Consider the following 24,930-nt stretch of genomic DNA (forward strand, 5'->3'; position numbering starts at 1 on the left):
ATGTGTGTGGTATATGTTTGTATGTGTGTATGTGTGCATATGTCTGTGATGTATGGAGTATGTGTGTGTGGTTTATGGAACATATGTGTACGTGTGTATGTGTGTGGTGTATGGAGTATATGTATGTGTGTGGTGTATGGAGTGTGTGTGTGTGTGTGTGTGTGTGGTATATGGAGTATATGTGTGTGTGGAGTGGGGCATTGGGGAGTCAAATGGCGACATTGTCTCCTTGAGTTGTTCCCTCATCTTTCTTTTTCACAGGGTCTCTCACTGAACCTGAGCCCACTGTTCTAGCTAGATCAGTTAGTCTGCTGGAGAGACGGAGGGATCCTTCTGCTCTGGCCCCAAGCTCTGGTGTTGCTGGCACACATTGTCTTGCCTGGCTTTTTATATGTACTGGGAATCTTAACTCAGGTCCTTACTGTATCCAGTAAACCATTTTCCCAGTAGCCATCTTTAAATTTTTTTTTTGAAGCAAGGTATCTTTAAGTCACTCCGGGTATCCTTGAACTCACTCTGTAGCCCAAACAGGCCTTGAACTATTTTTCTTCTCGACTCTGGGATTGCAGTCTTGTACCATCAGGCCTAGCTGCACGATTTATTTTTTAAAAGATGCATATTTGTGATTATAAACCAGTAAATGTATGTTAATATATGCTGCAAAAATAAATGTTAGCAAGGGTGAAAATTAGGGATATTTTGCATGCCGATTTTTCTGGAGACTGCCTCAAAATCTAGGTCGCCTGCCTTAGTTGTGGTGGTCTCAGCACTGCCCTTTCTGAAGCAGCGGCTGAAGGCCGCCAGGTGGCGCTGCAGAACAAGGGTCCGGGAGGAGGAGCACGGAATGGAGCGGCACGTGACCCGGGCTAGGGATCCAGAGTCACGTGACAGGGCCCGGAAGCGGCTGTCCAGAAGGCTAGAAAACCATGGCTAGGGGTCGGCGCTGAGGCTGCGCGAGGTGGGCTGAGCAGGAGCGGGAGCCGGAGCCGGAGCCGGAGCCGGAGCCGGAGCGGGAGCCCGGGCCGGGCAGGGCCAACCGGTGAGTAGTGCGGTGCCCTCCGCTGCAGTCGGGAGTCACCTCCTGCTGTAGCGCCTCCCGCCAAACGGATGCTGCTGCTCAGGGGCAGGTCACCAGCATCAGGGGTGGGGTCTCCTAAGCACCTTTGACAGGTGTTCAGTCATGGTTCCCTGGTGAAATCGGCAGTCACTGACAGCTAACTCGGACCAACCCTTCGTTTGCAGATGCGGCTGGACGAGCCATGCATGCCCTTGCCTTGGGTCACAGGGTACCAGACCGCAAGCTCCTTTCCTCCGACAGTAGGGGAAACTGAGGTCCAGGGCTGTGTGTAGGCTTCCGAGTTATCCCCTCAGCAGGGTGTCAGCTCCTGCAGCTGTTTGTTTTCTGCCACGTTGCCATCTGTGGGGAAACTCGCCCTGCGAAAAGCCACTTGTCCCTTCCGCCGTGGCTCGCGCGTCCTTGTTTAGCTCCGCTGTGTCTGAGCTTTCCACGCCAGGCTTGAGCTCTGGGTGTGGTTCTGTTCACTGATGGCTTGCTTTCTCTTTTTCTTCTCTTTTCTCTTCTGTTCTTTTCTTCTTTTTTCTTCTCTTCTCTTCTCTTCTCTTCTCTTCTCTTCTCTTCTCTTCTCTTCTCTTCTCTTCTCTTCTCTTCTCTTCTCTTCTCTTCTCTTCTCTTCTCTNTGGACTTTTGTGTAAGCCTATACAAATTTGAGGCCATGTGACATTTTATCCAGATAGTATGGCATGTTCATGATGTGTTTGTTCAGCTCACATTCGAAAACTCATTCTTCTCTTCTCTTCTCTTCTCTTCTCTTCTCTTCTCTTCTCTTCTCTTCTCTTCTCTTCTCTTCTCTTCTCTTCTCTTCTCTTCTCTTCTCTTTCTCCAAACTCATCACTCAGTAGGCTTCGTTTCTAACCGTTCTGCAGTTTTGTGGAAGTCACCTGGAAATATGAGATAGGACCTGGGATAGACTGGAGGGGCCAGGAGAGCTCCAGGGCATGATAAGCCCTGACGTTAACTTGAAGACTACTTGCTTGATTTTGTTTTCTGAAATTTGACAGATTTGGGTAGCGACTGCTTATATGGATGGAATTGGGGGGTTGTGGGGGCTTGTTGGAACAGGATAGCAACATAGCGTCCTGGAAGGAACTGCAGAGCATGCTTTAGCTTTTGCCTCTTGCTTGACGCCTTAGGTGACTTTGAATTCTCCCTCACCCGGGTTTACATTTTCAGTGTATGATGGTAGGGTCCTTTTGTTCTGAAACTCATTTTTTTGTTTGTTTGTTTGATTTTATTAGGAGAGATTTCCCCCTCCCTGTATTCTGTAGGCAGCAGCCTACAACAAGAGTAGATCTCGTTCTACAAGGATTTTAGCTGCTTCGAATTGTCTTGAACCCGCCCCCTCCCCCTCCCCCCTGCCATGTATGGCTCAACTAGACATTAGCAACTTAAAAATAATTTTAGTTGTCTTTCTCATGACCGAGATCTCGTTTGCATCCTAATTTATAGTAACTATAAATTTAGTGCATAGGGTTTTTGTTTGGATGGAACCCAGGGGTTTGCATCTATGGTCAGGTTTCTTTAAAGCTCTTGTTGAGGTTAAAAGTAAGAGGCTGGACTGGACTCTCGGCCCTTGGCTTTGACCTGTGGCTGTGTCTGCTCTAGTGGGGTCTGTGCTGCTGTGGCCTCTTCGTTTTTTGTTTTGTTTTTTTTTTTTTTAAGATTTATTTATTATCTGTAAGTACACTGTAGCTGTCTTCAGACACTCCAGATGAGGGAGTCAGATCTTATTAAGGATGGTTGTGAGCCACCATGTGATTGCTGGGATTTGAACTCTGCACCTTTGGAAGAGCAGTCTGGTGCTCTTACCCACTGAGCCATCTCACCAGCCCCGCCTCTTCGTTTTTTAATGTCTCGATTTTCTCCTTAAACCCTGGGGCTGTTGGTTCAGCCTCCTACCTGTTTAGCGGGGAGTCTATAAAGGAGAGAGGGATTTGTGTATTTGGTTATTCAGGAGACTACAGTTAAGATCAGTGCGGTAAGGAAGTGGCTTTGAGCATGAAAACTTTCAAGGAATCAGTTCTCTTTTGCTTCGGACACAGCGTGGAACTCCTTGTCACCGCAGGGAGTTGTCACTGGGCATTTAATTGATTACCTTGGGGAGCGTTGCAGGTAAAATTGCTGTGCTGGGTAGAGAGCTGACCTAAATATGGTCAGTTGTGTTTTCCTTCTTTATCTCTCCCTCTCTCCGTCTCTCCCCCCCCCCCCGTCTCTCCCTTCCCCACTTCCTTCTCGCCCCTCCCCCCTCCATCTCTCTGTCTCTCCCTGCCCTCCTATTCCCCTCCATAAGTCAGAGCACAGCCACAGGCACTGTCTACCTTTGCCCTTGAGCTTGCTGATTGGTTCGGTTGGGCAGGCTATGAGCCCATGGATTCCCTTTCTCTACCTCACCAGCACCAGGATTCTGAGAACATGGTTGTCTTGGCTTTTTCACGTGCATTCTGGGAATTGAACTCAGGTCCTTCCTTAGGTTTGCAAGGCAAGATTTTACTGACGGTTGCCTCGCCAGCATCCTGTTCTCTGCCTTTCGCCCCTACTTTCACCTCGTGAGGGTTTCAGCTCTTAAGCGTCTCAGCTTCTTGTTGCTTCTTTCCCAGGACTGGAAGACCTGTGCTGGGCTGGTGAATGGCTTTGTTTCTGTTTCCCTGGCCAGGCAGCTGCTGCTAAACCCTTTCTAGAACCCTGTCCCTGAAGTGATTTTTCTTTGTCCTGTGGAGGAGAGTCACAGTTAATCTGTTGACTCGAACCCAAGCCTTGGGGATCTAACATCTTTCTCATTTGGCCAGTAGCAAAAAGCATACTTCGACTTCACAGATAAGCAGGTAAGGTTCACAGCATGAAAACCACAAGATGCTGAATCTGGGTCTACTCGTAATGCATTGCTCTTGGAAACCTGGACATTCAATCAAAACTCAATGAGCTGCTTTGTGTGCCATATGTGTGGGGGTTGTTTTTCTTCGTGAATTCAGCAGTCTGTCTGTGTGGGGCATTTCGGGGTTTCAGCACTTGACTCAACATTTCCTAGTTAAGGACTTATCCCAGTCCTTGTCCTACTTAGCTTTCTATTGCTGTGACAAACATCACAGCCAAAAGCAACTGGGGGAGGAAAGGGTTTATTAAGTCTTATAGCTTATAGCCCATCTTGAAGGGAATCAGGGCAGGAACTCAAGGCAGGAACTGAAGCAGAGGCCACAGAGAAACACTGGCTTGCTTCCATGGATTGGTTGGCCTGCTTTCTTACCAGGACCACTTGCTCACGGGTGACAGCACCCAATCAAGAAAATGCCCTACACACTTACCTGTAGGGCAGTCTGATGTAGTAGGCGTTTTCCCAATTGAGCGTCCCTTCTCCCAGGTGACTGTGATGGCTGCTCCTGATTGTCAACTTAGCTACATCTGAAATTAATCAAAACTCAAGTGGCTGGTACACCTGTGAGAGATTTTTTTTTTTTAAATTAAGTCAATTGAAGCAGGAAGACCCATTTTTAATCCAGATTTTTTTGAGGTGGGAAGGTCCACCTTTAATCTGGGTCACACCTTCTGGTGGCAGTCTGTGTAAAGGACATGGAAGAAGGAGGTTTTTTTTTTTTTTTTTTTTCCTTTTTTGGCTTGCCCTCACAGTTGCCAACAAGTCCATTTCTTCACTGATGTTAGAGGCAGTCTTCAGGATTCTGGCATACACCGGAGACCATCCAAAACACATCCTTACTTGTGGATATATATATATATATATATATATATATATATCAGTTTTGTTCCTCTAAAAACTCCTGACTAATACAGTGACCCTGGCTTGAAATGTCAAGTTGACAAAAATCTGAACAATCTTGTACAGTGTTAACTGGAAGAAGCACCACAAAGTTTCTGTAGAGACTCTTTCTCTGGTCCAGGCTGTCTCCATGGTAACAATCACTGCCATCACTCAGGGCCCACTGTGTGCCAGGCAACACACCTGACCTTTATCTTATTTTCCTAACAGTATTACAGCTTGATGTACTGGGGATATCTCTCAGATAAAGGAGTCCAGACAAAAGCAGAATGCCTTAGCTGGGGCTGCCTTCCTGGTGCCAGCCATGCAGAACACCTCCAGCTGACCTAGCTCTGGGTCTAGTTTGGGGCCAGGCATTTTAGGGCATGCACCATCTGGTGGTAGAAGGGCATTGTTCTGGGACTCTGATTTGCTGCTGGCTTGGAATCTTGGGATATCTTTGTGCATCTGTGGCCTGGGTGGGGCCATCTCTGTATGCGCCTTGGTTTGCCTCTGGCTGAGATGCTGGACTGTGCTCTTTTGAAGCCGTGCCTGGCCCTAGCACTTAGTGTATGTACAAACTGAGCATGCTTGCCTGATCCTTAGCCACTGTGCGATGCTGACAGCACTTGTCCTGTGGCTGCCCTAGCATGGGACTCCTTGGGCATGAGGCTGGATTGCAGTGTATACTCTGGTGGTTTTGGTTGAGTGCTTGCTGCCTAATGCTGTTTCTAACTTCTTGTAGACATAAGCCGTTTTCACTTCCCTTCTTATAGACCACGTTAGGCAATCCAGTCCATGTCCTCTGTTCATGTCGTTAGAATTTGCTGTTTGCTCTGGGTTCCAAAGTCCAACTCATGGCCACAGAAGAATGGACTGTACTTTCAGTTTGCAAATAATCCCCACGGAGGGCAAGAGAGGTGGCTCAGAGGTTAATTGAATTTGCTCGGGAACTCTGGATATCTTCTGGCCTTGGCTTCCCAAGTAGCTGGGATTACTAGCCTATACTGCTGGGCCAAGGTTCCCAGAACCCACATGGAAGGACACAGCTGCTTGTAAGCCAACTTCAGGGACTCTGCCTTTTCTGACACAACATGCACATACATACATGTAAGCAAAATAAATCTTAAGAACTGTTTAAAATAATTACCACCGGTGCCTGACTGTTGTGGGAGGCAAAGCCTGAAGTGTAGGCACCAAATATGATTACATATTTGGAAGCATGTAATTTAATTAATGTAAATGACTGTGATCAGGGTCACTTAGGAAGCTCAGTAAAACTAAAACCGTGGGGTGTTGGGGTGCACACCTGTGAGCAACACTTGAGTGGCTGACACAGGAGAGAGTAGAGTTTGAGGTCAGTCTGGGTCGCAGAGAGCCTGAGTCCAAAAGAAAGAAAAAAAATAAGGATTCCTTGCAGTGGCTGAGCCGAGCAATAGATAAGAATGCACATTCTGTCTCATTTCTGAGTTTAATGTGATAGCACTCAAATCTAGCAAAACAAAACAAAACAAAACTTTGTTTCTTTACCTTTTTTTTTTTTTTTTTACACTGGATCTCAGCCAAAAGCTCAAGACATAATTTTTGTTCCTCTTAATATTTAACTGAATATCTTTCGAGGTAGTATGAGTGTAACACTTAGACAATACAAAATTACAAATTCATGAGGCATTATATCATTTTTATACTGGTGGATACAGGGTTCATTTTCTATCATTAAGTTTGTATTGTCTCTCTGGAGCCCTTCCTGACAGTCCTGCCCCAGTCTCCCCGCTGTGAGCACTGTTGAGTGGAGATCTTTGCCTTACGTTGATGGACCACACACAATCTATAAACCATGGCTATACTCGAGAACCTGAAAGACAAGCTTGCTTCAACTTTCTCATATTGCACAACCCTCATTTCAACATTAACAGGTCCCATTAAATCTCCTGGGGAGGGGGGAAGGTGTAGTCAGTAGTTTCAATAGTTAATGTGGATGCTTAGCTTCCTCAAAGGAGCCTAGTGGGAGGCTGGCACAGTGGGGGAGCAGGAGGAAGAGGAAGTCCTGTGTAGAATGGGGTGGCTGTGTCCACCCTCCACAAAGTACCAACGGAGAATGGGGCACTGCCTAGCCTTGCCAGAGATGGAACCTCTCTGCCCCTCCCTATTCTATCTTTTTCTTGTCTCCGAAACGGGGTCTCTTGTAGCCCAAGCCTTGGATGACCTTGAGTTTATGATCCTCCTTATGACCCCATCTGCCGAGGGCTAAGTTACAGGCCCGTACTCCCTTACCTGGTTTCTGAGGGACTGGAGATGGAACCAGGGCCTCATCTGCCTGCTGAACCCTCTCCCTGACCCTGGGAAACATGTCTTCTCCCAGGTTGGTCTTGTTTGTTTGGACAACTGTGCAAACATTGTAGTAGGTTCTTCCTGTAACTAGCAAATATTTCCTTTCCTCTTTCCATCTGCCAGTCTCAGCTTGAGGTCCCACATAACAAGTCTAATCTGCGTGGCAGCCCTTAAAGACAGATTCTGGGGTCTGTTCTAGGGGAGAGAGCCCCTTGCTTTTGCCTCCCTAGTGCTGGGATTAAAGATGTGCGCCACCACATCTGGCTTAATTTGGTTTTTGAGACAGGTTCTCACTATATTACCCAGACTGGCCTTGAACTTGTAATCCTATGGCCTCGGTGTTCTGACTGCTGGGATTATAGGTGTGTGCCAGCATTCCTAGTCATGGTGGTTTCGTGGTGGGTGGGAAGAGCTTGGGGGATTCTCCATCATCTGCCTTCAGTGGCATTACAGTTCACATACAAGGTTCTATTTAGATGCATCCCGTGTGTTGGAAGAGACTAGAAATAATAATAATAATAATAATGCTCACATAAGTAATTACATCCTTTGATTGGAACATCAGAGGTCCAGAGGCCCCAGTCCACATTCCCCCCTCTGCTTTTTACATTTTCGACCTAAGATCATTGGAGAGGAAGCTGGTGAGAGAGGCCAGCTTCACATCCACGTAAAGCTGCTGTTTCAATGGCAGAGGTTTTCAGCTCTCTCCATCGGGCTGCTTGGCAGCTTTTCTTGTCCTGGTCCACTTGTGTGTTTCTTCTCCCCTGGTGTGCTTGAGTCTGCGCATTGTGTGAGCTAGTGGAGCCCTGAGGCTCTTCACTGGAGGCTCTGGGGTAGGGCGGCTCCTCCCTGGGGTTGCTGGTACTGTGTGCATTGAATGTGCTTTGTCTACACCAAAAGGCATGTTGAGGTTCAGTAGTATTTGAGAAATGGTGGGGTCTTTAAGCGTTCAGTTTCATGGAGGGATTGATATAATATAGTTTCCCAGTGAGTGTGTTAGTAACTGTGGGAACAAACCATTAGGAAGTGAGTGTGTCTCCTCCCCTTGGTCTCTTCTCACCTTGTCACCTCTCCTCCTCCACTCTTGTGACCTCCCTTCCTCACTTGCCCACTGTTTTCCAGCCATGCCTAAAGCATTGTGAGACCCTTGAGGGAAGCCTAGCAGATACTTGAACCCTCAGAGCTGTGAGCACATTTCTTGATACATTCCTTCCTTTCCGATGGTCTGTTGCAGCAACAGAAGGTGGACTAAGACAGGCCCTGAACTGACTTTGCTTTTCCCGTGGGGGGCTTTCCTGACTCACACTTGGTAGGAGAGTATGTGACTTACCCTGCATCGCTCTTGTGCTAGTTCTCAGGCATCCACAGAGGGGAGACCTGGGCAGAGAGGCATCCTCTGGGGCCTGATGTTGAGATAGCAGTCGGAAAGCTGGCCTCTCCCCCTGAGGTTGTGTCTGAGAGTCAGGCTGGTGTCTGCATGCTGAGGAGAGCCCGATGGAGAAGGACGGGCTTTATTGAACATTTTTATTGCTAACGTACTTTCCCATCCTTATTTGACTACAGATTCTTGAAGGATAGGAAGGTGACTCTTTTCTATTTAGTTCCTATAGTGCCTGGCACTGCCATCAGTAGACATCTCCACACCAACAGGCGGTCAGGAGGGAGAGATATTTCCCTCGCTACTTACTATTTAGCAGGACAGGTCCTCCATCTTTTTTGGGAGATCCCTCATCTATGCAGCTTGAGGAGACCTGTGACGCTCCTTAGCAATAGGCTAGGACTCTGGGGGCTTCCACAACTTTCACCTGAGAGAAGCCCCACCCTCTTCTCTTCCCCAACACCACGAGGAGAGGACACACCCTCACCGTCCCTCAGCAGTACACATCAGGGAGGGTTAGTTCTTTTACCATCTTTTAAACAAGAGCAAATCTATAAAAATTTAAGAGAAAGCACAGGGCTGAGAAGGTGTGACACCATCTGTCCTCTCCGTCAGGAAGGTCACAGCCAACACTCCTGTACTAAGAGGGGTTAATCAGGGTGCAAGTGTTTATTTAGTCAACATTTATATGACATGGGAGCCTTCAGAGGAGAATATGGAAGGACTCAGGGGGAACAGTCCACCTGGGAGCTCACATTTCCACTTCTATAACTCCAGTTTGCTGAAGTGTGGGCAGCTGTATGGGAAGGCTGGTCACAGAGTGTGTGGCAATGGAAGTTGACTGAGCTACACCCTGCCAGTCCAGCCACTCAGAGCCTTTCTGCCTGTGTGGGACTGTCCTCCTGTCTTCCAGGTCAGGACTAAGAGGGCAGAAGGGACCGAATGACCATTTTGGGTTTTTGTGGCAGATGAGGGAAGAAATCTGGTTTCTGAGACTCACTTCATGGACAGAGTTTGGGAGGGAGGCATGGGACAGGAGAGAGTCAACCGCCTTTGCTGTGGGGTCAGTATCTGCGGGCTTCGCTCTCCCTCAGCACCAAGTGCTTGTCATGCCAGTGCTGTACTGTGCATTCCCTACTGTGCTTTGTATATCGTTTTCTGAGCCCCAGTACCGCATCATGGAGAGGAGCTACTGAGACAAATCTAGGGAGTCTCATGGGCTCTCCTGCTGCCACTCCTCTTCCTCTGAGCTGTGGTCAGCCATCATTTTCCAGCAGTCAGGCTGGTGCCAAGAAAAGAGCCCAGGGGGAGAAGGCCAGCTTTCCTGATCACTCTGTCCTAGTTTTCATCCCTTTTGTTGTGATGAAGGAAAGGCCTTGATACAAACAAGCTTAGAGAAGAAAGGCTTTAGCTCAGCTAACAATTTTAGGTTATAATCCATTTGTTGTAGGGAATTCAAGGAGGCAGAAACTTGAAATAGTTAATCGCATCCACAGTCGAGAGCAGAAAGAAATGAATGTGAACATGCTCACTTGATTGTTTGGGCTCAGCTTGATTTTTTTTTCCCCTAGGAAATGGTGTTGCCCATAGTGGGCAGTGCCTTCCCATGTTGTTTTAAGACAATTCTCTAGACATGCCCATAGGCAAACCTGAACAAGGCAACCCTTCATTGAGATTCTTTTTCCAGGTGATTGAAGGTTGGGCTGAGCTCATGGTGGGAAAGAAGGTGTTTTGGTTTGGTTTGGTTTGGTTTGGTTTTTTTTTTATGGTTTGGGACCCTGTGAAGTCAAAGCAGAATTGGGTGACCCAGAGGGGATTTCATGAGTATAACTGTGTCCTCTGCTGAAGGCAGAGGATAAAAAAGACACTTCAAGAATCACCTGGGTTCATGTCTCCTGACAGCTTACTGATAGGTATGTGATTTAACTACTGTTTGAGGTCCAAGAGATAATAAGTTCAGAGGAGGGTGGGGGTGAACTCAACCAGAAGACTAGGGAAGGCTTCCTGGAAGTGCATACTTGCATTACCCTGCCCTACCCAGAATTACTTCACATGTGTGTTGCCCAGGTGCCCTGGAATGAATTTAGAAATTTATGAGCAGGGCACCCAGTGGGAAGGTGGGGAGGCAGAGGGTGAGCAGGCCCAGCCTGCCCGTGGACTTCGTGCCTCTTGCATCCTCCTTGACTGGTACTGGGCACTCTAGTCAGACTCACTCCATAGTACATCTGTCACTGGGAGCAGCTGTGACAATGTCTACCTCTGTTTCTGAGCCCACTCCACACTTGGAGCTGAAGGCCCCATCTACTGGAGGTCTTAGCACTGTCTCTGTCCCCTCAGCTACCATGTCCACACAGAGGCTTCGGAATGAAGACTATCATGACTACAGTTCCACAGACGTGAGCCCTGAGGAGAGCCCATCTGAAGGCCTTGGGAACTTCTCCCCGGGCTCCTACCAGCGCTTAGGAGAGAACAGTAGCATGACGTGAGTACTTGTGACCTTCTGCCATGGGGTGGGCTTTCCTGTCCCCAAGTCTCCCTTGGAGCACCTGGTGCCTCCACCTTCCCATTTTACATACTCCCTGCTTGACAGAGGAAAGTAGGCTATCCACAGGCAGGACCCACAAGGGACTCTGCCCCTCCCTAGTCATTGCTTATTTCTTGTTAATTCCCAAAGGCTGGTGGCTAGGAAGAGCTTGGACTTAAAAGCTTCATGAGGAATAATGTCTTGGGCAAGAACCAAGTGTCAGATGCCTCCTGGCCCCATTAGTGCCTCCTTGGCAGAGCCTCCTGGGATTCCTATCCTGGCACTTGGTTGAAGAAATGGCAGGAGGGAGTGGTAGCTGTATTTAAGAACCCTGTGGAGTTGGTAGAAGAGAGACCCACTTTCCTTAAGGGGGCTGCAGTCTTGTACCTGGCACCTGAAACCCCAGTCTCGTCTGGGCCATGCTTAACCCTCTGGTTCGCAGTTTCTTCCTATGTAAGAACCAGTTGAGAAGCCCACTGGGAAACTGGACTGGCTGTGTGAGGTTCACTCTTTGAGCTGGAAACTTCAGAGGATGGGGTTCTGTTCTGAGTTTCCCAGCATGCCCCTGGCCTTTGTCAAGGTCCCAGGTCCCTGTCCTTGGTGGTCCTATCATTTACCCCCAATCTCAGCTGTCATCCTTCCAGTGTCCCTTGTGGGCTGGGTCTGACTTACTGAGGATGGCTCTGTGTCTTAGTGCCTCATGCTTCTACTCAACATGACTGCTTAAAGAGACTGTGGAAGCTCAAAGGGATTTGTGGGGATGTATTCTCTGTACCTTTTCCTGTGAGGGATGTTTTCCCCTGTGAACTGAGGTGGGCGTAGAAAATGGTGTGTGCACATGAGTGGCTCCTTGCTACCATTAGCACAAAGATTCTGGCTTTTTAGCTTATGCCGCATACAGCCTATTGTTATAGATTCCCGACTTACTTGCAAATTCAGCCGGAGAAAAAGATCACTTGTGTATGATACAGCTGTTGGCAGCCACGACACCCTTCCTGTCTTCCCTCTGACTTTGTCTGTCCCATCAGTGTGGAGAAGGAGGTCTCTTGAGGGCTTGCAAAATACTTCTTCCAATTGTCAGCTTGTTTGCACAGTGCATCCTGTGCACCGTCTAAACTTTTCACTTTTGTAGAGACTGCTCTGAAAGTCAAGCCCAGCTAACTAGTCAAGACCAGAGTGGCTGCTCTAGGTCAGCCATCCAAGGACACATGCCTGGGCTGTCCTCAAGGTCGCCTTTATCACTTCTCCTGGTTTCTTGGAAATCAAGCTGAGCAGACAGTTCCCTCTTTCAGCTTATATTAGGACATTTCCCAAGATACAGGGCAGAGTATTCATTAGGGTCTTAGAGTATTGGTCCCTCTAGCCTGGGGACAGGACACCCAGGCTTTTATTCCGGAAACATGCTGGGTGGGCCAACGCTGATTAGGGACCCTTGTTAATCTCTCTCAGGCAGTGTGAGGGACATGGTTTGAAGCCTTTATCCTTCCTGTTATCTACTTTATTAAGGAGCAAAGTACCTTGGAAGAGCTGCTTAACCACACCCGACTCTTCTAGAAGTTAAAGGCTCAGTTAAAAGCCCAAAATAGTGCAAATAGGAACTATAGACATTTCTGTGGCAGAGTAATAGTGATTTTCAGCTAACAGTTGGTGCCGTGGAGCCATTGACAGGATTGACAGCAGCCTCCGGTAACACTGGAGGGCGGTTTACACACAGTAGGGCCATTTCTACTGTAGGGCACATTTTCTTTCTTGGTGCCCTGTTCAGTAGTTAGGAACAGCTCTCTATCCCACCTCAGCAGTGCTTCCAAAGGTCAGCAGGCTGGGACATTAGCTACCCGCTGGCGTCTGATGCCTCGGAACAGCCAGACATGGTCTGCAGAGCTTCTGGGGTTCCCAGAGCAAGTCCCTTTCTCCAGGCGCCTTTCTTCTGTTTGCCTTTCACTCTCTTCACAAGTGCACAAAGATGCAGGGCAGTGTACGTCTGCAGTTTTCCCCCCTCACACTCCCCCCTCACAGTCCCCCCACCCCCACATTGTCCTAGACACGTGTGGGCAGAAGGAAAAGGCCAGTTTGACAAGGGCTGGGGCTGCAGCCTGGGTGGCAGAGTGCTTGCCTAGCACCTGCTATGCCCTGGTCTTGTCCCAGAAACACATAAATTCAGTGAGGTGGCACATGGGAGGTGGAGGCAGGAGGATCAGAAGTCTCAAGGTCATCCTGGACTACATAGGGAGTTCAAGAACAGCCTGGGATGCCTGAGACCCTGTCTCCAATGACCAAAAAAATTCTTGACAAGAGAGAGGTCATTAACTCTTATTAAGCTGCAACCTTTAGCAACAGGGCTTTTAGTAGTCTAAATAAAAAATACCAGATACCAGTTGTCAACTGAACTAACTGGGGTTTTTGTTCCCCCTCCCCAAGAAATGGTTTATTTTACAAGAGAGAACAACCAGCTAACTAGGTTTTTCAGACCTAAGTATTTAGCATTTCCTTTGAAAATGAAATGAACCCATTAACTCAAGGAAAAAAAAAAAAAAAAAAACACCAGCAATGTTTTCGTGGTCCCCATGAACTGTGAGCTTTCAAGTAAAATAAGAAAAACACAAACAGCCCAAGTCACCCTTGTACTCAGCCAGCATTGTGAGATCATCCCCCAAGAGATTCAGGGGATCCTTCGGAAGCAAGGTTTTGAGCTTATGTAAGGACCTAGGTAAGCGCGTGCCTCAGGAGCCAGGAAGATCCGCGTATGTTAGGGAGTCGTGCAGGATAGAAAGGTCCCTGCAGACAGCAGCAGCAACAGTGAGTTAAGGAAACAGATCGTGGGAGGTTGAGCTTCCACACAGCAGCATCTCATTTTGGAGCAGTGTCAGAAGAACTGTCGTAGTTGAAGAGGCATTAAGATGTCCCTTCCTTTTCCGGCTGCATGACTAGGGAGAACACAGTCTCTCCTAGACTTGCTCCAAAGAAACATGACATGTAGACATTGAGACAGACACCCAGATGTCCTCTGTCAGATGAGGCATTTAGGAGATATTTTAAACAGCCGTGGGGGACGCGATGCTGGAACGCTGGCTCAGTGGTTAAGAGCATTCGCTGCCCTTGCAAAGGGCCTGAGTTCTGGTCTCAGCACCCACAGTGGGCTGTTCACAGCTATCTGTAACTCCGGCTTTAGGGGATCCCATACCCTTTTCTGGTATTTGAGGGCACCCTCACTCATGCACACGTGCACACACAGAGATAATTTTTTTTTTTTTTTAATGAGGGGCTGGAGATCTAGAAGACTGCCACTCTTCCAGAGGACCCAGCTTTGGTACTCAGCATCCACATGACAGCTCAACCGTCCATAACTCCAGTCATTCCCAGGCAGTCTGACACTCTCTTCTGACCTCCGGGAGCACTCCACAGTTGCTGCCCAGTACAGATGAGCTGACAGGTCCTAGAACGGAAGGGATGGTCATGCCAAGTGACAGCAGTCAGGACCAGGAAGCCCAGCACAGAGGCATTCTGGGGAGGCTTCAGAGAAGTGGGAGGGTGTGGCACAGATTTACCTTTGCACTGAAGTGGGTTAAACATTTGTTTGACAAGATAGAGATTTAACAGGCCCGTTATCTCCTGACCACTGGCTGCCTGTAATGCCTTTGGACTGTGTGGCCTCAGAGTAGCACAAGGGAGCTCATCTCTCCTGGGAGGCAAAGGCCTTTTCCTGATGGTAGGTGCCAGAATGGCAGGTAGATACCAGGATGGCAGGTAAATCGGATCTCCTTCCTGGTGGACCTGAGGGAAGGGCCTTTGTGGGCCGCAAGTGTTGTTGGCATCTGACTTCTGCCAAATGCAGATTCGCGTGCAAGTGCCAGCCTTGAGGGGTCTTTGTGCGCAGGGCCAAGTCCTGAGTGACCAAAGGCTGAGTGACCAGCTGTTTCGTACTCTGTCACGGGCTGCAGCTGGCACACTCCTGTGTAATCTGGGATGTCTGCCTTCCCTAGAGAAGGGGGACTCATGACTTGCCCTTGCTGTCACCACAACCCATGTGTCACTAAGGCACAGCATTCTTGTGTGATCCTGATTTCTCAGCAGCGTCTGCAGCTTCTCACCTGTGTTTACCCGCCTCCGCTTCCCCGCCTGGCATCAGGTCTCTGCCTTCCACTCACCTGCCCCAACTCTCCCTGGCTCTGTCCCCAGCCCCTCCGTCTTTTGTTTTCCTTTCAGATATTACGTATCTTTAGAAGCTGGCATCCATAGCAGCTCACCCATACCCACTGTGTATCGCTGCATATAGTGTTAAGTGAAAAATCAATGAATGAGGACCCAAGAGGGTTTATGTACATCACAGCACAGTGGGGCAGGCTATACAAAGTCAGAGGGACACCGGCTCTTCAAACACAGGGGTAACCCAGGGGCCCACTGAAAGGCCGTCTCTAGCCTGGGTCCACAGTAGCAGTTGGATTCTGTTTTTTCAAAGTCCAATAGGAACTTTTTGTTACTGTTTTGAGATGAGAAGTGGGAGAGAGGTTTTGGTTGTTCTTGAGCTCACTCTGTAGACCTTGAACTCAGAGATCCTCCTGCCTCCACTTCCCAAGTGCTGGGATTAAAGGTGAGAATCACCCTGCCTGTCCCAATAGGAATGTTGAGTCTCTTGTATTGTGTGACAAACTCTTAGAGGACTATCTAGTGAGTCTGTCTGAAACAAACAAACAAACAAACAAACAACAAAACAACCCCCCCCCACTGAGCGAATACAAATAAAATAAAGCGATCCTCGAGCAGGTTGGTCCCTTATCTATGAAACAAAACAGCACCAGGTTGCTGGGAGATCTGATAAGATAATGTACCTAAGCTCTTTGTGTCGGTGCCATGCGGATAAGCGATGGCTGGCTTCTCGGTTAACCATTCCCGCTTGCCTTCCTACTCAGATGGTTCCAGACCCTGATCCACCTGCTGAAAGGCAACATTGGCACCGGACTGCTGGGGCTGCCTCTGGCAGTGAAGAACGCAGGCCTCCTGGTAAGGGTTTCAGACGTGCATTTATCAAAAGCTGTGCATCAGACTTTCCGCGTGCCAGGCACTGCGAAGGCTCTGAGCCTGGGTCAGTGTCGTTAGCTGACAGTCCTGCCCTCCCTTTCACTCACTCACTCACATAACCTGCTCGCCCAGTGTCACCATGGTTTCAGAGACATTGACTGTCCAAGTGCTGACCTCTCTGATCACCCTCTGGATCCAAGACAATCCCAGAAGGAGCTTATCTTAGGTCACTGTTCTCCACAAGATTAACTGTCTGAACCAGGGCCGAGGTCCCATGTAGATCCAGTCTCCTGGATCCCTGCTCTCTCCTGCTGGACAGAGCTCTCTTCCTAGAAGTGCCTTAATAGCATTTATCATCTGTATATCTTGTCTTCTTCGGCCTCCCTCCTAATTCTGCCTTCTCTCCCTTTTGTCTGCAACCCAGTTGGGTCCTCTCAGCCTGCTGGTGATTGGCATCGTGGCCGTGCACTGCATGGGTATCCTGGTGAAGTGTGCTCATCACTTATGTCGTAGGTGAGAGCCCTGAGCCACTCAAGTGTGGAGGTTGTCAGCGTGGGCCCTTCAGTCTGAAGGGGTTGGACAGCTCGTCTGGGCTTGCCACCCAGCTGGGGATGGCTGCTGTCATTACAGTGTTGCATCCCTTCCTTATTACTGATATTTGACCTTTTCGGGGGTTCCTTGCTATCTGTTAAGTTTACAGCTGTCCACAGTCTGTGCTTGTGGATTTTGGTGACGATTCCGTGCTGTTCACTTACTACCAGTGACCCAGGGGTTGGAAGAGGGCTCACTTGGTAAAATGTTCGATGTGTAGGCTTTAGCATCTGAGTTCAGATGCTGGTAACAAAAGGCTGGTGTGGAGGTGAGTTCCTGCAGTCCCTGCGTGGGAGAAGCAGAGGCAGGAAGTCCCTGGGGCTTCCCCGACACCCATTCTAGCACAGTGGACAAGCTGTGGTTCAGTAAGTGGTCCTATCTTAAGAGAGTGATTGGGGAAGACATCTGATATCCACTCTGGCTTCCATGTATGTGAACCTGTACACCTATAAACATACATACACATACATACATGCACCCCACTTATGGTCCTCAAGGGGTTCAGAGGTCCTCTAGGGTGACAGGTGGAGAATTGGTCCATGTCTTAATAGCTCCATTTGTCCTTTTACTGTCATGGTCTAATCCAGGTATTCTGCTTTTCTTGTATCCCCACCCCGTAGACTGAACAAACCCTTTTTGGACTATGGGGACACGGTGATGTACGGACTAGAATGCAGCCCCAGCACCTGGGTCCGGAGCCACTCCCACTGGGGAAGGTAACAGACTTCCTTGTTTCTATGGCCACAGCTCCCAGTATGGGGACCAGAGACAGGCAGGTATGATGCAGGGCAGTGTGAGGAGCGGAGGGTGTCGTTGGGGTTAGCCATGAGGGCCTCAGCTTCCTCATCTTTAATATATGGGACCTGACCTAAGGACCTCTGAAGGCTGTGTTGGCTCTCAGAGCCTGTGGCTGCTCTGATATGTTCAGCAAATGTGTTTTATGTGGTCTCCTGCTTAGAGAAGGTGTTTCCCTGATGTAAATTACTTAGTCCCCACCCTGCAGGGGTTTATGGCTTTTGTAGGGTGATAGATGCGTGGGAAGAGAAGCCAGGAATGAGGCAAGAGATGCATGGTTAAGGGGCCACAGGGCGGGGCCACAGGGCGGAGTCTCGATGCCTGGGTATGGGGTAGGCAAGGCAGTGTCCAGAGCAGGTGGGGAGCTTTGGGGGTTTCTCTTGACTTTTCAGGTGACTGGAGGGAACCAGTACACCCTTTGTCCCTGTCTAGATGGAGGGGATAAGTACTGTCGAGGGCCTGGATCCTCCTCAGTTCTGTTGTTTGATGAAGAGGGTGCTTGCTGCCATCTCTGGCTCCAGCCTATAATGTGCTGTGTCCCTTTTTTCTCCCTCCTTCCCTCCTTCCCTCCCTCCTTCCCTCCCTCTTTCCCTCCTTCCCTCCCTCCCTCCCTCCCTTCTCCTTTCTTCTTGGCAAAATCACCTGTTGGGGAGCAGTCAGGTGGCAGAGTGCCCCCCACAGTTTGGCTGTTCAATCAGTTCTTCCTGTCTTTATTCTTTCCTCCCCCTTTCCCTCTGGTCTCCCGCACGCCCTTCCTCGTGTTCATAGAAGAGCATTGTTTGCACATGGTAAGAGAACCCAGTCTGAAAATCCGTGTTAACTTCTAGCCATGGTGCAGTGGCATGGGATGGGGTATCCTTCGGGTTCTCCTGGAACTTCCTGTGCACATGTGAACATACACATGCTCTTACATTTATCTCTGTCTTTTTGGCAAGTGGCTCTTCCTGTGTGTGCTGTTTAGAAACTTGCTTTCTCTCCTTTGATACCTTGGAGATTTTCCTCCAGAAGTGGTTCCAGCTCTAACCCATCCTTTCTAACTGCTATGCCTCGTTCCATTTAAGACAGGTCTGGAACCCCAATTGCTCTTACTGGGGCTTCAGATCGTCATCCACTGTTGTCAGTGCTTCTGCCAGTTGACCTGCAACTAGATCAGTGCTTGGGGTGCAGTTGTAGGAGTTGGAGAAAAGCCTGCTTTCTAGACTTTCATGTCTACTTTCTATAGCTTTAGCAAAGAAGAATTGAGTTTGGTGGGTGGGCAGTAGAAGGCATGGGCCAGGTTATGCTCTGATGATGCCCTGAGCTCATGAAGAGAGGCAAGAACCAGGGAGGGGACGTGGAGAGCACAGATACTCCCCAAACTCTGCACCAGTGGCACTGGCACACCTTGCCTTCTTGCCACAGCTTGTTCTTGTCACCCACTGAGAAGGGAAGGCGAGGACAGCTGCACAGATGTTCATCTCCGGGGAAGCTTCCAGACCTGACGAGCTTTGCACCTGTCTCACCCTCTCTGCAGGCGCATCGTGGACTTCTTCCTCATCGTCACTCAGCTGGGATTCTGCTGCGTCTACTTTGTGTTTCTGGCGGACAACTTTAAACAGGTAGAGTTCTTCTGAAACAGAGGGAAGGGTGAGAGTCGAGCAGAGATTTTGTCCAAGACTCCTTCCAAACCAAAGGCTCTGGATTGAACCCTTGGTGTTTGATTCTCATCTCAGCACCTGTGGTGTAAGAGATCTTGCCTTGCCTGTGTTGCCACCAGCTGACCTGAGGTCCTTTTTGTAGCAAAAATATTAAACACCCAACCTGGGGCTTCTTCGCCTCTGTAGACTGTTTATGTTCCCGCGTGAAAGACACACACAGCCTTTACATTTTAATATGCCTTAGGCAGCACAATAGCTGGGCAGCTGCCTACCCTCCATGCTTTTAGAATCTACCTTCACTAACTCCGTTATCATCTACATTGACTATGTCCCATCTGGGCTGCTCTTAACCCAACTGGTGGCTCTCCTCCCTCTGCTCATCCTTCCTTTCTTCTGTGGCTGCTTCTTCCTACTTTCTCCCTCCTCAGGTCTCTCTACACCCACACCCACACCCACCCACCCACACACAAGCCTGCAAAACCTCAACCCCACCTATGTCTCTTCTGCCCAGCTATTGGCTGTCGGCTTCTTTATTCACCAATCACAATTAACCTGGGGGCCAGGTCACAGGGGCAGACTCTAGGTCTTGGGGCCCCACACGCAGCATTATGGTAGACAGTAAAAGGCAAAACTTCAACACCTTTTACTCTACCTGGCTGAAGTTACCCCTACACAAGGAGAAGTTGTTCTTCCCAGGTTGGTCTGGGCTAGCTTCTGTATTCCTGGGCAGCTTGCGGAGGGAGCTGCAGCGGGTGGTGCTGTCTAGGGTCACTCCTGTGGAAGCCTTCGCTAATGGGACCTTTATCTAAGTAGAAGTGCACAGCTCTGTGGAGGCCTCAGAGTCAGTTGTCATTTTCTGTGGCTACTGGGCAGGCTTAAGTGTCAGGCTGCCTCAGCCCTTGACAGAAGCCAGGGTTATATCATCCTTGGCCAAAAAGGCTATAGATTTAGGGCCAGAACCTATGCCCTAGATCCCTAATAAGCCAGGTGCAGCCACCTGTCCTTGGTAAGTAAGGGTTAATAATGAAGAGCAGAAAAAGACTTAGTATAACCCCGCTGGGAGGAAGGATCCATGGATCCACCAAGTGCATCTTCAGGGGCCTGACAGGAGGTGAAGTTTAAATAGAAGGAAAGAGATAAGTGGTCAAGGTGTGGTCCTGCCCATCACTGTCTCCACTCCAGTCTCTCCTGCAAGGTGGTTGGCTTGTTGGCACTGTGTATAATCCCATCCCCTTTCCAGGAGACTAGTTCTGGTGCCACGGCCGGTTCCTTCTCTCGGCATGGTATTCCTAGGGGGAGTTCCAAGCGTCTAGAGTGCCAGAGTCCAGATGGCTGCAAAGAGGGTGTTTCTTCAGAGGGACCCCCTTCATTTCAGTCATCCAGTTATAGCTGAGTCAGGGCCCGCAGGCTTTTCTTTTTGCTTCCTGAACATCAGAAATGCTTAAGATAAGGGTGAGAAGAACTTACCATTTAATTTCCCCATCATCTGTCTCCCACATCCTTCTGTCTTGTGAAACATCATCAAACCCAGCTCAGACAGTTTGCAACCATGAAGACTCCAGAGGTGCCTACATATAACGCCAGTTTCAGACACTTGATCCTTTTTCCGGACCTTCTCCAGCAAGGTAACCCACTGGCTGCGTCACTCAGGGCCTCTCCTGCTTCCTTCTGGTTCCAGGTGATAGAAGCAGCCAACGGGACCACCACCAACTGCAACAACAATGTGACCGTGATCCCGACGCCCACCATGGACTCTCGGCTCTACATGCTCTCCTTCCTGCCCTTCCTGGTGCTGCTGTCTTTCATCAGGAACCTGCGTGTCTTGTCCATCTTCTCCCTGCTGGCCAACATCAGCATGTTCGTCAGCCTGATCATGATATACCAGTTCATTGTCCAGGTACAAGCCCAGGCCCTAGCCCATCCTGTGGAATAGGAGAGAGCAAATGGAGGGACCGCAGCACTGCCTGCATGTAAATGGAGGGGCCGCAGCACTGCCTGCATGTGGGGTGTTTAGATTAGAGGTCGCATAGTTCTCTGAGGAGATGGGAACAGTGCTTACTCCAGAGAGGCCTCCAGTGACAGATCAGGAGTTACTCCACCTAGGTCTTTCTGTTTATGTATTTTATAACATTTTTCTCGAGCTTTTAATTCATTGGTCTTGTTGTAGAGTTGAGCTGGGTTGATAATTTGCAAGCGTCTTTGTACAGGGAGCTCTCTCCACTTTGTTGGTTGAGCTGTAGGCCAGCATAATCAGCGTCACTTACTTGATGGATGGGATGACGGCTAACCTGCTCACCTGTCTCAGTCACAGAGCAGCCATATCTGTGATCTGTGAAACTCCCACTCACAGCTCCATCTGACAGACCAACCTGGGAGCTATCAGTCACTGACCCATGGGTGGCTCCTGTTTCTGTGTCATCCGTGACTCAGGAATAGTTACTACGTGGACTTGAGATACCTTTTTGTCCTCATCCTGTATACTAAAATGCTTCTTCTTTTTTTTAATAGTAAAATTTTAAAAATTAATTGTGCATATATGTGTGGGTATGAGGACAGAAGCCATGAAGACTATATGAGGGTGTCTGATCCCCTGCAGTCATGTAACAGTAGCGAGGTACTCAGTGTAGGTGCTGGGAATTTAGTCGTCTGCAAGAGCAGTATGTGTTCCTAACAGCCGAGCCGCCCCACCCTGGGCTCTGACTTTCATGTTTAAATTATTCTCACTTTGCCACCTTCCCTCAGCGTTTCTCAGCATTCTTCTCATGTGCCTCTTGACAAAGTGCGCAGTTTCTTTTATCTCTTGAGTTTCTTTTATATCAAATGTCTGGGGATGCTGTCACCGAGTGCAAGAGCCTGAAGCTTTAGGCAGGCATCAGCATGTGAGAGGTTTATGGTATAATAGGCAGATCTTTATCCAAAGCAAGAAGAGACTTCCCAACCCAGGGAGAAAAAAAGGCTGGCTGTCTCCATCATATCTGTCAGCTTCTTATTTGGAAATCTTAGATTTAGGAGAAGGTGTGCTCTGACTGGTGCTCCAAAACTCAAATCTCTAAATAGCCCTTGGCTTTGTTCATCTTTTCCAGAGGATCCCAGACCCCAGCCACCTCCCCTTGGTGGCTCCTTGGAAGACCTACCCTCTGTTCTTTGGCACGGCGATTTTTGCTTTTGAAGGCATTGGAGTGGTAAGAAGGGTACTGTGGCTTGGGCCCGAGTGCTCCCTGTGGACCTGAGTGTTCCCTGCCACCCCCAGTATCCTCACTGACTCTGCTTTAGTGCTCAGGAAACCCCATCATGGCCTGTGCCCATGGTCACAGCACTCAGGAGGTGGATGAGGGAGTATCCCGAGTCTAGGCTGTCACTGGCTACAGCTAGTTTGAGGCCAGCCAGGTATATAAGACCCTTCCCTCCCACCCCCACAACACAATTAAAGAAGGGAAGTTCACACTTCCGGAAAATTGGCTGGAGGCTGTGATCTCAGGTCAGGTGTCAAGAGTCCTGCCAGGGGCCATACTGTTGTTGAGAGGGTGAAGGGCACTCCCATCCCTTGACTAGCTGACAGAGGACAGAGGGAATTCCAGTCTTACCTCTCCTCACTCTGGATTAAACGGTGGGATCTGAAGACCTTGTATGCACGAGAGTGCAGCTGTTGATAGAATAGCTGATTTCACTGTGCACTAAAGAAAAGTATACTTGGTGGTCTGGCAATAGAGTCTATTTTCTTTTATGATCCTCTGTGTGTGTGTGTGTGTGTGTATGCATGTGTTCACATGTGCATGCATGTATGTGCTTTTGTGTATGTGTGTGCATGCATGTATGTGTGCTTGTGTGTTTGGAGGCCAGAAGTCAACATCAGCTGTCTTTCCCAGGCACTCTGTTTTTGGAGATGACGTCTTTCAGTGAACCTATAATTCTAAGTTTCAGCTTGACTGTTGTCTGTTGGTTCCATTGGTAGCCAGTCCTCCCACCCCAAGCCACCTCTGCTAGGTGCTGGGTTTACAGATGCATGACACCACACCCAGCTTTTTTGTGGGTTCTGGGCATCGTATGTGCATAGCAAGTACCTCAGTGGCAGAGCCGTCTCCCCAGGCCCCTGACAGTGTTATTTTTGTCATGTGCTCACTTCTTTCTCACATGTTCCCCTTCCCTTACTACTTTTTTTGTAGGTTTTACCCCTTGAGAACAAAATGAAGGACTCACAGAAATTTCCATTGATCCTGTATTTGGGGATGGCAATCATCACTGTACTCTACATCAGCCTGGGGAGCCTGGGGTACCTGCAATTTGGAGCAAATATCAAGGGCAGCATCACCCTCAACCTGCCCAACTGCTGGTATGTGGAGGGATTGGAAACTTCCAGAAGGCGGCAGGTCACAATGTGGCTTTTTCTAGTCACTTGGCTAGCCTGAGCTTGTGATCTTACAGCAGCTTGTACTGAATTCATGTGTGGTTCTTGCACCTGTTAAGATATTTCTCCTGTGAAATACTGAGCCCAGAAGGGCTGAGTATCCAGTGTGTGTATGTGCCTAATGCCATTCCAGACTCGTGTGATTGGTCAGTCACAGGTGTGCCATTCAAGTGGGAGTGTCTCACCCTGGACTGTTGGGAGTCCTTCATCGAGTGTCTTTCCCAGTGGACATGCTCTGGGGACTCACTTGAGACCCACAGAAATGCCTGGATGTCACAGAACATGTGCTGAGCAGACTCTGTTTGGAAGACCAAAACCTCATTGTAAAGAGTATCTGTTTGCCCACACTGAGAACTGGTTAATGCCCAGGTACCTAGAGCAGCCTCCCTTCCCATCCAGCTATTTTATTGCACTCTGAATGGTGAGACTTTGGGGAGGACAAATTGAGAAAACTGTTGGCTCACTGGGGTCAGTGTGTAGCATAGGATCTCTTAGTCAGCAGGCATCTGAAGATCAAGCTCATTGCATCTCCAACCAAGTGGGCTGTTGTTCACGCTGATCTCATCCCTCTGGAACTGCTTTTAAATGACTGAATGTGCCTTCGAATCCTGGCTGAGGCTGTTCTCCATTCCCCAAGCTCAGGAACACCTGGCACAGCCAGCCAAGGCCACCTGACCCCAGTGAGCAGCCCTCTTCCCTCTGGTACCTAACCCAGTGGCGCTCAAGTCCCCGCTGTGCGCCTGTGCGAGTGAGGTGACCTGGGTGGCTCCTGACTCCAAATGTAGCAGCTCTCTGGAGGACTCAGGGGCTGGAGAGACAGGAAAAGACTCCCCCCTCCCCCGCCACTTCCCCAGTGTTCTTACGGCTTAAGAACCTCATCTGGGTGTTTAGCTCAACCACAGAGACGACCTGTTCTCAGTACACACATAAGAAGACATTCAAATCAGTTCCAAGAGTGGCCAGTGGCTCTCACTGTCATATGCACAGGTTTTGAAGGTGGCATTCTGCGGAAGAGAGTGGCCTTTCCTGTGTGTACTGAGTCAGGTCAGAAAGCTCTAGGGATCGTGCCCTAAGGGCAAGCTGGAGTACCCCATGGCATGTCAGTGGCCTCCTGGGGGACTCTCAGGGGTCTGTGGTAGAAGGCAGCCCCTTTGGGATGGGGGGGCCTGTGCTGCTTCCCAGGGGCCTTTCCTGGCCGCTAGCTGACTCTGAGGTACCTGAATTGCATGGAAGGGTACTGTTCCTGTGCACAGGGCAGAGTCCAGATACAGTAGGTATATAGAGAACATTTTACCATACCCTGGTCACAGTCTCCATATTCAGAGTGTGACACTCAGAGTGTGTAAGAATATGTGTTTGGTAGGGAACAGAGGGCTGATTCGTTCTCTCTCTCTCTCTCTCTCTCTCTCTCTCTCTCTCTCTCTCTC

General features: G+C 49.1%; 1 protein-coding gene across 1 annotated transcript in view; it reads left to right on the forward strand.

Annotated features, from left to right (window-relative positions):
• Nucleotides 1-907: 907 nt before the first annotated feature.
• The window catches only part of LOC110331680 (proton-coupled amino acid transporter 1), a 29,906-nt gene continuing 5,883 nt past the window's right edge, over nt 908-24,930 (forward strand). The window contains exons 1-9 of the mRNA XM_021212481.2: nt 908-1,039; nt 10,873-11,017; nt 15,967-16,057; nt 16,500-16,588; nt 17,287-17,382; nt 18,975-19,059; nt 20,777-20,995; nt 22,182-22,280; nt 23,262-23,428. Coding sequence (XP_021068140.2) covers nt 10,878-11,017; nt 15,967-16,057; nt 16,500-16,588; nt 17,287-17,382; nt 18,975-19,059; nt 20,777-20,995; nt 22,182-22,280; nt 23,262-23,428 — 986 coding nt within the window. The 5' untranslated portion in view covers nt 908-1,039; nt 10,873-10,877. The remainder of the gene's footprint in view (nt 1,040-10,872; nt 11,018-15,966; nt 16,058-16,499; nt 16,589-17,286; nt 17,383-18,974; nt 19,060-20,776; nt 20,996-22,181; nt 22,281-23,261; nt 23,429-24,930) is intronic.

The sequence above is a fragment of the Mus pahari genome, chromosome 14, assembly GCF_900095145.1.
Source record: "Mus pahari chromosome 14, PAHARI_EIJ_v1.1, whole genome shotgun sequence".
Taxonomy (NCBI): Eukaryota; Metazoa; Chordata; class Mammalia; order Rodentia; family Muridae; genus Mus; species Mus pahari.